At 38.9% G+C, this 12,642-nt stretch overlaps 1 protein-coding gene across 1 annotated transcript in view; it reads right to left on the bottom strand.

The window, feature by feature from the left end:
- Positions 1-11,409, bottom strand: part of lz (lozenge) — a 68,937-nt gene extending 57,528 nt beyond the window's left edge. The window contains exons 1-2 of the mRNA XM_067780756.1: positions 10,665-11,409; positions 2,123-2,362 (exon numbers count right to left, since the gene is read on the bottom strand). Coding sequence (XP_067636857.1) covers positions 2,123-2,362; positions 10,665-11,130 — 706 coding nt within the window. The 5' untranslated portion in view covers positions 11,131-11,409. The remainder of the gene's footprint in view (positions 1-2,122; positions 2,363-10,664) is intronic.
- Positions 11,410-12,642: the final 1,233 nt, after the last annotated feature.

The following is a 12,642-nucleotide window of genomic DNA, read 5'->3' as shown; positions in this document are numbered from 1 at the left end:
CTGGCATCAGACCTAAATTTTTGGCTAGCATTCTTTTGCAGGCATTCATAGGCCCCTTTATATCGTTTTGCCCTATGCTTCGCGTTGAGCTTCTAAATTAGGTGTTAGAATTATACAAAAAAATTTGCATATGACCGTTAGAAGAAGTTAGATTAAAACTTGTGATTTTCGTCCTTGTGGTGAAAAGTATTAGATATGTCTTTGTGGGGTTAGTGTCGAGTTTTGTGGTCTTAGCCAGACTACTCTGCCTCCTCCTTAATTCATATATGATCCTCAGTATTATTATGCCATCGCTGAAGGTCACCACGTAGAGCTGTTAGGGGCGTCAGAGTCTCGCCTTTCAGAAGCTATAAATTGCGCTTGTAAACTTGCTTGAGTTCGCTTGGACGCTGATCAAACATTTCTTTGGCTCGTGTACTTTGGTACATCGTGGGGCTAGGCCGACGACCACAGATACTCACGTAAAGCTCTACACTCTAAATAACTCAGAAACTATCCCGAAAATGATCCTAAATAGTCTCACTATAGTCTCAAAACTAATCCTGATATTTTCCGGAAAATAATACCAAAACTACCCGCAAAACAGTCGCAAAAAAGGTACCAAAACGAAGGGATCTACAAATATAACACAATACTGTATCGAATTTACTGAAATTCCGCTTATTTGCAACCTTCTACATACGTTCGTATCCCTAACCTGTTGAATAAATAACTCCAATATTCAATAATGCAAAATGGTCTTTATTAGAGTACTTCACAATAACACTTATACTTCGCAACCAATAGCGTGCTTAAATCAAACTGATTACTGATTACTCAGCTTTAACTCCTTTTATACTCTGTGATGTCTCGTTCGCATACTTCTAGGCGTTTCAATCTTCTAGAATCTACTACTTGTTTACCAGCTATAAACTCATCAGCTATAACTACATATGCACAATTATAGCTTCTCGCATAGCCATATGCGCGTGTATATGCGAGTAATACTTCCACCGATGATTGCCTACTTTTGGGAGTATCTCAGATATATGCATATGTTTGTGCATTTCTCTCCGCGAAATTACCCTTTAATACTCCTAAAACCAAATGGACTCGCAATAACCCTGAAATAGCCCCTAAATGAACCGAAATTACCAGTACCGATAATAATCTTCTTCGAAAAACTTAACGGTTACGAAATTAGCCCAAAATAGTAAAAATAATAATCCACAATGCGGGAAATTCGGTCTGGCATCACTAAATGCAATTTTTTTTTATAAAAACTGTGTGGTTTGCTTGCCACCCTTTTTTTCGGTAGACCACCCTTGAAAAAATATTATCATAATGTTCAAAATCGCAAAATGGCCTTCTCGCTGTGAGTCGTTTTTCCAAGGAACTTTTTTGATTTTGGGAAGTTTTGAACTTGAAAAATTTTTGATGATAATTTTTGTTTCAAAGGGTTACGAAAAAAAGGTGGCCTATCCTGAGCCAATATTTGGTAAACGAATCACATAGTTTTTATTTCAAAAAATTCGCATTTTTAGGTGCCAGCTTTTCGCAGTTGGAGCTTCCAGAACCGTTCGAAACATTCTATGTCGCGCCATTACTGCAATGTGATAATGACAGAAGCCATCGGGTCTTTCATGATTCGAATCACCGGGTTTATGCATCACCAACAGCAAATGTTAACAAACTTGCATGAACCAACAAAATTTAACTCGTACGTAGGTACGCACTTTGTAAACCAAGTATCTTCAGCCCTTAGGCTAGCGGACATAATGTGACGACTTCTGTGAGTGAACCTCTTTGGGTTTGATAGTCGAACTTGACATTCCTCAATTTTCGGGACTGTAATTTTCGCAAACGAACTACTGCGGAAACGCTTGCTCGTCCAATTCTTTGGCTTTCACTTTATTTCTAATTACTTATTCGTCTCACTTAATGCATTATCTCATCTCTCGAGAAGCCTTCTTCATGCTGCCTTACCATCATTGACGGAAGTTAAACGCTCTTATATTGGCTTATTATTAAGTGCTAAAGTTATTCCTACCAATGCTTCTGATTTTCACACAAAACTTTCGTGCATTACATTTTCATATATTTTTTTAAGTTTTTTTTTTTGTTCACTGTCAATCAAACTTACCTCTGCCGCTACGTCCTACAAAGCGTAGATCATTAAATTTGGCCACATGATCCTTCATGACCGCTGTGCAATTTCTCAGTTCAGCGCAGCAGTTTTCATCATTGCCGGCTCGTATCGTCACCAATGTACCATCGCCGACTTCCACAAGTGCCACTACTTTGAATGAGTTGGGTAGCGTTTTGTTTGAACGCCAGTGGGCGGGCAGTCTGGAGCACAGGAAATATGGATTGCTGGTACGAACTGTAAAAAAAGATGAAAGACGTAGTAGTTGTTGTTGTTAGTTTGTAGTTGTGAGTGGGAGAGTCATAAGAGTTAATTAATTATGTTTAATTTTCATTAATGTGATTTCATTACAGCGTGATTGTTTGACATGCTGTTGGTAACCGTAGTCCTTGACGTGGAAGGATTAAGCGGTTCGAAAGCCTGAGCTTTTCACGAGTTTTTAACAATTAAATAGAGCAAAGACTTGAATTAAAGAAATTGTTGGATTTTAAAGTGTTATTTTTTAAAACAGCCAAAGCTTTGTAAAGTTTGGGATCGACCTCTCCACAGCCTTGAAAGCCAGTTGTTAGCGTACGGTAATGATAAGGATATAGTCAGTCTGAATAGCCATGATAGCCACGGTGTCAAACACAGATCAATGTCCGTTGATCTTCGGCCCAACAAGTTGGTACCAATCGGTGAGCTGGGTGTTCAGGTCCAACAACCTTGGTTTGGCCAGGGAGGACTATCCATCCTCCCCTTCCATGCTCGGGTAATGGCACCCGGTTGAACGGCAACTCCACCGCGAGTTCCGTGCTTGTCTCAGTGTCCCTCTTTCATTGATTTTGATATCTCGATATCTGATTGACAAGTTAATCAGATTGAGATATTGTGTTTTGTCGCAATTTAGGAATGTGAGCAACCTATCCTGTCCTGCAGTGTTACAACAATGTAAAACATTGTTGACAACGGAGCTGGTTTTGCTTAGATATTGTTTAAAGGCCGCACTACGTTGACAAACAGAGTGAGCTTGGCACCAATTATGCTCCGTCTTAAACTCCATCACAATTGAAATCAAGGGATGTGACCAACCTTTTCCACACACAGACCTGTGAGTGCCGAGTGCCCGCCTCAGCAATGTCTCTCGACATCGCTTAAGACCACACTACGTTGACAAACATTGCGCGCCATATTGTGCTACATTTTGGCTTCCATTTTTTCTACTATTATTTCACTCCAATTTTGACTCAATTACGCAACAATTATGCTCCATTTTTCACTCCGATTACACTCCTACCACGATTAAAGGGATGTGTACAACCTTTTCCGCTCACAGACCTGTAAGTACCGAGTACATGCCCCAGCAACACCTTCGCATAGCAGTCGGTCACACTGCAGTGATTTGACAGCATCAAATCTTGCCACATTTTTGGATGCGGCCATCCATTCTGCGAACGCCTCCTATTCGCTACGCAGTCTAAAGTAGCTTCAACATCTCAAAAGACGAGATGAGCACCGGCCCAATCGTACAATTATCGATTATTTTCGGCTGACGATAGACATACGTTTCTTCACCTTCTTTCACTATCTTGCACCATCGTTCACCATCTTTCTCCGGTTTCTCCGGAGGACAATACGAAGTATCTATTTGCTGCCATCAAACACAGATTTGCAAGAATTCGGCTTCACAAAAGTGAAAGGGGGAGATGGTGGAAGTAGCGGTACGAAAAGTGGCACTGAAGATGTCACAACGAGCCACAATTAGACAAGGAATGGCACAAAATCCTTTCTAAGTTTTTACAATAGTCAATGCGAACAGTTGTCTAGCTAAAAGCTCAACACCCATCTCTTTATTTCTACAAGAGACTCCAAGTGATTTTGTCTTAGTGTTTCCAACACAGTGATCGCCTGTCCTTTTGTCGTCTACCAGCGCTCGTTGGGGTTGTTGTTTTTGTTGTGTTGATACTATGTATTTAAGGATACTCTGTGGTAGTTAGGAGAAGTAATGTCCAAGTTTATAGTACGCCTACCTACCAGTACCTTCCGATTTATTTGACTTCGTTGAATCTTCTAATCCATCCTATTAATGAGCCGTCCGTGAAAACTGAAAAACCGTATTTGTCGTCAAACCTTTTTCAGTAGCGTCTAGGTTACATGGAGATATTTCGGTCCATCATAATTTCTCTACATTAGTGCCGGATGGGGCTCATTCGACTAAAAATTAAGTTTTCTTCTTAATGCCTATTAAACCACTCACTCCACCAGATTCAAGTGTCCGGTTCGTAAGGTGATCACAAAGGCAAACAGTCTCCATATGAACTTAATTAGGAGTGAAATATTAACCTCTCTTACCACCGCCAGGCTTTCGCAGAAATATTCCATCACTTTGTCTGCCGACGTGTACTTTCCGTCCGGGCAATTTGTAGAAAAAGCAATCTCCCCGGAGGTAAATCGCGTAAAGTGTTTTTTAAATTTTTCCCACTTTATCTGTAGTTTTGGACATTGGAAGAGAAAGTGATCCTCCTTATTATTTTCCTGATACGAAGGTCTTATGTACTTTCGCTGCACGTTTGTTTAGTTTGAAAAGGGAGACCCTTCTTATCAAGCCAATCACTGTCATTGCGGCCGTTTAACCATCCCGGTTGCTCCAATAGACAAAATATTCCATAATTCTTCTTCGGGAGGTCGTCTAATCTTGGTAGAACAATGTTGTTTGTTTGTTTTAGATCGAATGTGAGATTAGATTATATTAGATTGTAGTAAATTTAAGGCAGGCTAGTTGTCAACAAAAAACGCAATGTTGGTCACTGGAAATTTATTATTCTTAAGCTTCCATTCAGCTTTTTCTACAGCATAAGCTTCCTTTCCAAAAACACTGCCAGCGTCAATAAGTCGATAAGATTGCATGAATCGCAAATACTCCCAGTATATCCTCTTTTTCCATTTTTCAACCGCCCGTGTTGGAGGGAATTTACCATCGTACTTATTACCCCTGGTACTCGTTTTACGTTCTCAGCCCGCGTCCACAGTTGCGTTGACGATACTACTCTTGAGCAAAGAGTTAATTCAAGTGTCCTGCAGATCGATCAATTTGGATTCATTTTTCGAAACCACTTCGGGAACTTTTTGGGGTAATTTCGGCATGACTTTTAATACTATTCATCTCGGTATTATTTCAGAATAAATTTGTTGTTATTTCGTAATGATTTTTCGGACTATTTCGGGAACCTTACGGCGCAATTTTTTCATATGAACATCACTTGGATATCACTTCGCGGTCATTTTGGGAAGATTTAGTGTATTATTTTGTAGTTCTCGTAGAGTTTGTTGATAATTTCGGCGTTACTTCAAGGTCAATTTGGGGTCATTTTAGAATGGTTTTGAGGTCTATTGTCGGGCCATTTCGCGGTAACTTCGGTATGCCTTTAGATTTCTGGATCGACGTCGGAGCTTACATGTTTCGAAAGAACGGCGAGGCATACATGTTTTGGATCCACACAGAGAAAGGTCAGCAGATATTGCCGAAAGCAAATGCTGATTTTTGATTAGGAGGCTTAAAGCGTTAATAACAAATTTAAAAACAAGTTTCTTCTTTACATGTCCATTTAAAGTTAATGAACCACGAAATAGTCACCAAAACCATCACAAATGACCTCAAACTGGCCCGTAAATAACCCTGGAAAGACCTTGAAACAAATCCCGTAAAGTACCCTCAATAGACTCCGAAACTATCCCCAAATTACTTCTCGAAATGAGCCCGAAATATTCCCTAAGACCACCCCTAGTGACCCCGAAATAATTCCTAAAATTATTCGGAAAAACTATCCTGAAATGATCCTGAAATCACCCCGAAATAGCCACTGAAATTATCCCAATATGATCCTGAAATCACCCCGAAATAGCCACTGAAATCATCCCAATATGACCCCGAATGGGTCGTAAACCTATCCCGAAATGACGACGTATTAGTCCCTAAAACCTTACGAAGTGACCCTGAATAGCGATAAAAATCTTGACAAACGCCCCGCTAAAAATAGCATGTTGTTCGTAGTTTTTGTTCTGCCACGTACTCTGCACTAAACTACGACATAGCTCATAGCAGAGCCAGAGAAATGCTATTACTTTGTTATGATATGGCTCTGCTCCATTCAATATTCACGTTCATAGCCGGAGCAGTAGAAGAGCATATACATAGTTCGTTCCTACTGCTGCTCTGCACTAGCAAATGAAAACACTGCACTGAACTACTAAAGCTCAGATACAATGTTTTTATTTCATACTTTTTGGTGCAACCCGCTTTGCCGAAAAATATCCTGGTTACGGCCTTGCTCACTGCTCATGTTCTGATAACAGAAACACCACTATAGGGAACAGAAGAGAAGGCGTTTTAATGGAAATAAGAACTGGAACTGTTCTTGATTACAGTTTTTGTTAAGATTGGGTGTCGATTACGCTTCGTTCCTTTTTTGAATGAAAAATATACAGTTTTAAAAATAAAACTGTACTTAATGGAATAAAGAGTTTATTAAACATATAAAGAATGACATGAACCCTGGCTTAGCATCAGCATGTCACACTTCTACTAAGGGATCTTGTATCAATTACATAAGCATTATATTATAATTTTTTTTTTGCACTGGTAAGAAAATAACTCAATTTTGTCAATGAATTAAGTTTCACCATAAAAAAAAGATCTCATGCCAACCTAGAAAAAATACGGTCCTTTTGAATGATGCGAGCATCGATTCATATGAAAGAAGTCACAAATTTTTTCACACAATAAGCAAAGATATATCAATAACAAAGTAGTCAAATTTCATAAGCAAAATGAAGCCTTAGAATTGTTTTTTTTTTGTTTTTTTTTTTGACTGCAAAATATCAATTACGATGTGAACATTGATTTTTGGCGTGTGTAGAGATCATCATTGCCATTTCTGAATTAAAACAAGTAAGAACGGGACTGTCTTCGGCTGTGCCGAAGACTTCATACCTTTCATGAATGGGGCTGAACAATAATCTTATCCCGTTCGTAATCTCCGAATAATCGGATGTATAAGATAAGAAATATATAGTGAACAGATCTACATACCTTAACGATTTTTAAGATAAATATAAAATAAAAAATAGGTAGGTAATCTGTGTGAGGATGCAAAGTTTCAGGTTTTTTGTGGTCTGCGTGTAAAAACTATGACTACGAATCACGTATTTCAAAAATATATGACGTAAACGTAACTATTTGATGAAATTTGATGAATTTTGAAGTTTCTAGCCGTGAAAAAGGGGTCAAAATGACAGTTTATATGAAGTATATAATATATATACCACCGATCTCTATGATTTTTTCAGACAACAATATATGCTATATACGTAAGCATTTGGTGAAATTTGAAGCTTCTAGCTGTTAAAATGGGGCCGAAATCGTAAAAAAAATATATATATACTATATATATAAACTATATATACCATCATATATATATTATATATATCACCGATCTCTATGATTTTTTGACACAACAATACATACTATATACGTAAGCAATCGGTGAAATTTGAAGCTTATAGCTGTTAAAATGGGGTAGAAATTGCGAAAAGTTTCTTATCTGAACAATCGGTTGTATGAGATATATAATATATATACAACCGATCTCTATGATTTTTTCAGACAACAATATATGCGATATACGTAAGCATTCGTTGAAATTTGAAGCCTCTAGCTCTTAAAATAGGGCAGTAAATACGAAAAGTTCCTTATCTGAACAATCGGTTGTGGGGGATATATACTATATATACGACCGATCTCATAAATTTTGTCAGCCAACAATATGTGCAATATACGAAAGTATGTGGTGAAGTTTGAAACTTCAATCTGTTAAATTGGGTAAGATATTACAAAAATTCTCTTTTTCTGAAAAATCGGTTGTATGGAGGATATATGCTATAGTGGTCCGATCCGGTCGGTTCCGACAAATGTCTAATCGGACACCTAAATACACCCGCTCACCAAATTTTATCAAGATATCTCAAAAATTGAGGGACTAGTTTGCATACAAACAGACAGACGGACAGACGGACATGGCTAAATCAACTCAGCTCTTCAACCTGATTATTTCGGTATACTTAATGGTGGGTCTATCTATTTTCCTTTAAGGACTTACAATTTTCGGTTTCGTGACGAAATTAATATACCATTTCATTTCCATGAAAGGTATAAAAAAAAATTCACTTATATGTAGGGACAGTTTGTACCATCGCGGTTTAGCTCTGCTGCTGGAATTATCTCCTCCATAGAGGGGGTCTCTCAACTGAACAAGTGAACTAGATCTTCGACTTCGGTTCTATTTGTTCTTTTAGTTCGTTTTATCGAATGCTATTCTTTCTCTCTTCTCTTGTACATACATACATAGAAATTCACAGTGAGCACGAATGTCGATGATGCCACTTACACTAAAGATATGTGTGGCACTGCTACAAAAAGTTATGTGTGGCAACAACGAATTCTGTAAAACTGTTGTAACAACGCAGACTATTTATGAAAAACATCTTTTGTAAGAAACTAATTATTACATTTATTAAACTTGAAAAGTTCATATTTACAATTTGTGTCTGTACTCTTCCAACTTCCTGGATCTTCCGAAATTTGTAACTTTTTTGGAAGTTAATTATACATATTTATATTAACTTATTTGTTCATAACACATTTAAATATACCTACACAAAGCATTGTGCATACACACCCCAATCTATACTTGTTGGCTTTTTCCGCGGAGGCGAGCAGCAATGAACAAATTTGCTTAAAAAAAAAGGAACAAAAAGATCAATTTGTTCGTTCATAGAAAAAGAACGAAAGAACCGAATCTCTGAAAGGAACGAAAAAGCACAACTCTACTCCTCCAGCATTATGTTAAAGAAATCGCAATCGAAAGGGAGTCGCCTTCTCTGAAGCCTCGTTGGGTGTCGAGTGGCTCGGAGAGGTCCATCCCAATCTTTACGGAGCTGCTGCTGCTGCCCAACGTCATTTGGCAGAGCCTTATTAACTTTGCAGGGAACTTAAATTGAGACATAGCAGCATACAAGCAACTTCTCTTCGCTTTGAAGACGTAAAACAGATGGTAAGCGTCGATTCTCTTATCGTGAGTCTTCTACAGGTTCTGGCGCATCGTGAAAATCTGGGCGTTAGTAGATTTGTCAGCTTTGATAACGTCCAATCAGTTCGTTGACTTTGGCTGCAGTCTTTCGCACAATATGCTAGATAGAACGTTATTCGCAATATTAAATAATCTGATAGCGCGATATGTTATGCGGTTTGTGGGATCGCCTTACTTTTGAATTGGGCAGAGCACACTTAAATTTCTATCCGTAGGCATGCGCTCGTCCGTCCATATTTGCATTAGAGTGAGTACATGCTTACCAGCTCAACGCATTTGGGTTAATAGAAGGTGGCATCTTCCCTGCAGCGAATCGTACTTAGTCCGAACTAATGCAGAACGACCTCCTAAGAGACGCTAGCTACTTGTCTAACTCTGCACCTTGGCAGTGCTACCAACTCACACTTTTAACCTTGTGTCGTGTCTTACGAAATGGCAACTGTCCCGCTTTGCAAGCACGTGCTCTCAACTGGTTTATTCGTAGGTGGCTCTGAAATATCACTGCGTTTGATTAGTTAATTTAGATTCACAAAGGTCAGACTTATGCACTCTTGTTACAAGTGTGGCTACAAAGTGTCCCGCTCTGCGTGCGATTACCAACAGTTCGGAGGTAGTCATTTAACCTTTTCGCTGCAGTGTACTTATTATTTTGACGGGATGTTGCTATTCTTACATCGTCACAGTCGGGCATTGGAAGGTATACTCCACCATCAGAGATTGTGGTATCAGGTTCGCCTTCTCCCTTACTAGCTAGTAGTGAGGAGAAGTGCTCCCTCCATAACTCGAGCACACTCTGTACATCAGTAACCACGTTACAGGCCCCGTGTTTTGTACAGATTTCCCCAGATTATTTTATAGTTGGGTACTTGCTAGTCCAGCGAATTAAAACGCAGCGGCTGCGCTGGCTAGGCCATGTTATGCGAATGAAAGATAACGCTCCGGCCAAGAAAGTTTTTCTATCGGAACCTGCCTATGGAAGCAGAGGTAGAGGGCGGCCCCCACTCCGTTGGAAGGACCAGGTGGAAAACGATTTAAACTCCCTTGGTGTGACCAATTAGCGCCGTTTGGCAGAGAGAAGGAGCGTCTGGCGCGCCTTGTTGGACGGCCATAACCGTTTAAACGGTTAAGCGCCAATTAAGTAAGTAAGAAAGTACTTTCTAAATATACAAACCATACCTAAACACACAGTACATAAGAACGAAGGGTTATGCTAGCAAACTCGGAAGACTTAATGTCCCTAATATTACCATATTTCAAGAAACACTCAAGTGTTGGACTTAAAATGCATGGATCAGTTCATTAGCTTCATTAGGGGCAAAAAGGCGCTCTTGGTGGAGACGAACGCCTGATGAGCAAATTGAAATTTATTTAAACATAAGAAATGTAATTTAAAAGTACATTTAATTTCCACTTACCTAACTCATTGGGAAATTTCTCGTGTGCCAACTCCAGCATTCGTTCCGTCCACCACAGCTCTTGATAGCTAACATTATTATTGTTACTACTACTACTATGATGATTGTTGTTGCTATTGGCATGATTATTATTACTGCTACTATTTGTATTACTATTACTACTATGCACCGTACCATTGCTGGCGCCACCAATAGGTGAACTACTGCCGGCGCTCGCATTACTGGGCGGTGGTATTGTTTGTGGCACAGCAGCAGATTCACACCAGCCCATTGGTGAGATAGACGATGTAACCATTGCGGCAGCACCCGTACCAATCAAACTGCCAACATTGTGGCCAACCGTATCGCCAATACCAACACTAACACCAATACCAATACCACCGCCGCCGCCAATGCCTCCACCGAGCCCACCACCAGAGTGTGAACTGGTGCCGTACACTGCAGCCGCTGTGCTCGGCAAATGCATACGACGTTGGTATGGAGCAATTTTGGCGGCGTTTGGATAAACGGTGGCAGTAGAAACGGGACGAAGACAACCAACGGCAGCCACGTTGGTGTTATTATTTGTGCCAACCAGCAATTGTGGCTGAGGCTGTGGCTGCGACGAAGTCGATGATGAAAGGTGTGCGTGCGGGTGTGTGCCGTTGTGATGTGATCTGTTTGTTTGTTGTTGGAGCGGAACTGTGGAAGCAAAAACAGAGGCTGCGGCGTTCGAGTTATTACTGGGCGTAGTTTTTATCTTCAGCTTTGCGGTTTAGATGCCCGTTTGGCAGGCAAACTTGGATTCGATTACTTAGTGGCACTATGCAAAAAAATTTGTTTACTTTTGTAATGTTCTGAAGCTTGAAAATTTTATTACTGGTGATAATTTCTAAGCTTTGTTTCAATTATGAAATTTTCTTCTTTTGTTAATAAATATTTTGCACTTTTCATCGAAACAAATTTCTTTTAACCAAAACAACACTAAAAATAGTTGTTGTTTTAAAATCTGTATTCACATTGCTACTTTAATACACACAAACTGTAATAGTTTTGATCACAGCCAGCAAATAACTGTTATTGGTCAAAATACAACCCAAAAAAATCTTACTTAAGGTGTTATGCCTGTTCATAGGAAGTACAAGAAAGCATTCCTTTTAATACCGACTAATTAGATTTTTTTGAGTTGTAATATAAAAATCAAGGATAAAAGTTTTTTTTTTGGGTTTTTTATTTTTTCGGAAGATAGCAGCCATGTTTTGATTTTATAATTTTTGAGTTTTTACTTTTCTCGGCAAAAGTCAATCATTTTGTCGAGTTATTTTCACTTCTTTCAGAAGACAACAGTTATTTTTCGAGTTTTTTCTTTTGTTCGGAAAATAACAGTAATTTTTTTAGTCTACATTCTTCTCGTAAGAATTCACTTAGTGTTTTTGTTTTTATTTATTTTGGCAGATAGCAATTCGTATTTTTATACTCAGTTGAGCAGAGCTCACAGAGTATATTAACTTTGATTGGATAACGGTTGGTTGTACATATATAAAGGAATCGAGATAGATATAGACTTCCATATATCAAAATAATCAGGACCGAAAAAAAATTTGATTGAGCCATGTCCGTCCGTCCGTCCGTCCGTCCGTTAACACGATAACTTGAGTAAATTTTGAGGTATATTGATGAAATTTGGTATGTAGGTTCCTGAGCACTCATCTCAGATCGCTATTTAAAATGAACGATATCGGACTATAACCACGTCCACTTTTTCGATATCGAAAATTTCGAAAAACCGAAAAAGTTCGATAATTCATTACAAAAGACAGCTAAAGCGACGAAACTTGGTAGATGAGTTGAATTTATGACGCAGAATAGAAAATTAGTAAAATTTTGGACAATGGGCGTGGCACCGCCCACTTTTAAAAGAATGTAATTTAAAACTTTTGCAAGCTGTAATTTGGCAGTCGTTGAAGATATCATGATGAAATTTAGCAGGAACGTTACT

The sequence above is a fragment of the Eurosta solidaginis genome, chromosome 4 (genome assembly GCF_040869045.1).
Source record: "Eurosta solidaginis isolate ZX-2024a chromosome 4, ASM4086904v1, whole genome shotgun sequence".
NCBI classification, from domain to species: Eukaryota; Metazoa; Arthropoda; class Insecta; order Diptera; family Tephritidae; genus Eurosta; species Eurosta solidaginis.
This window is presented reverse-complemented; position numbering and strand designations above follow the sequence as displayed.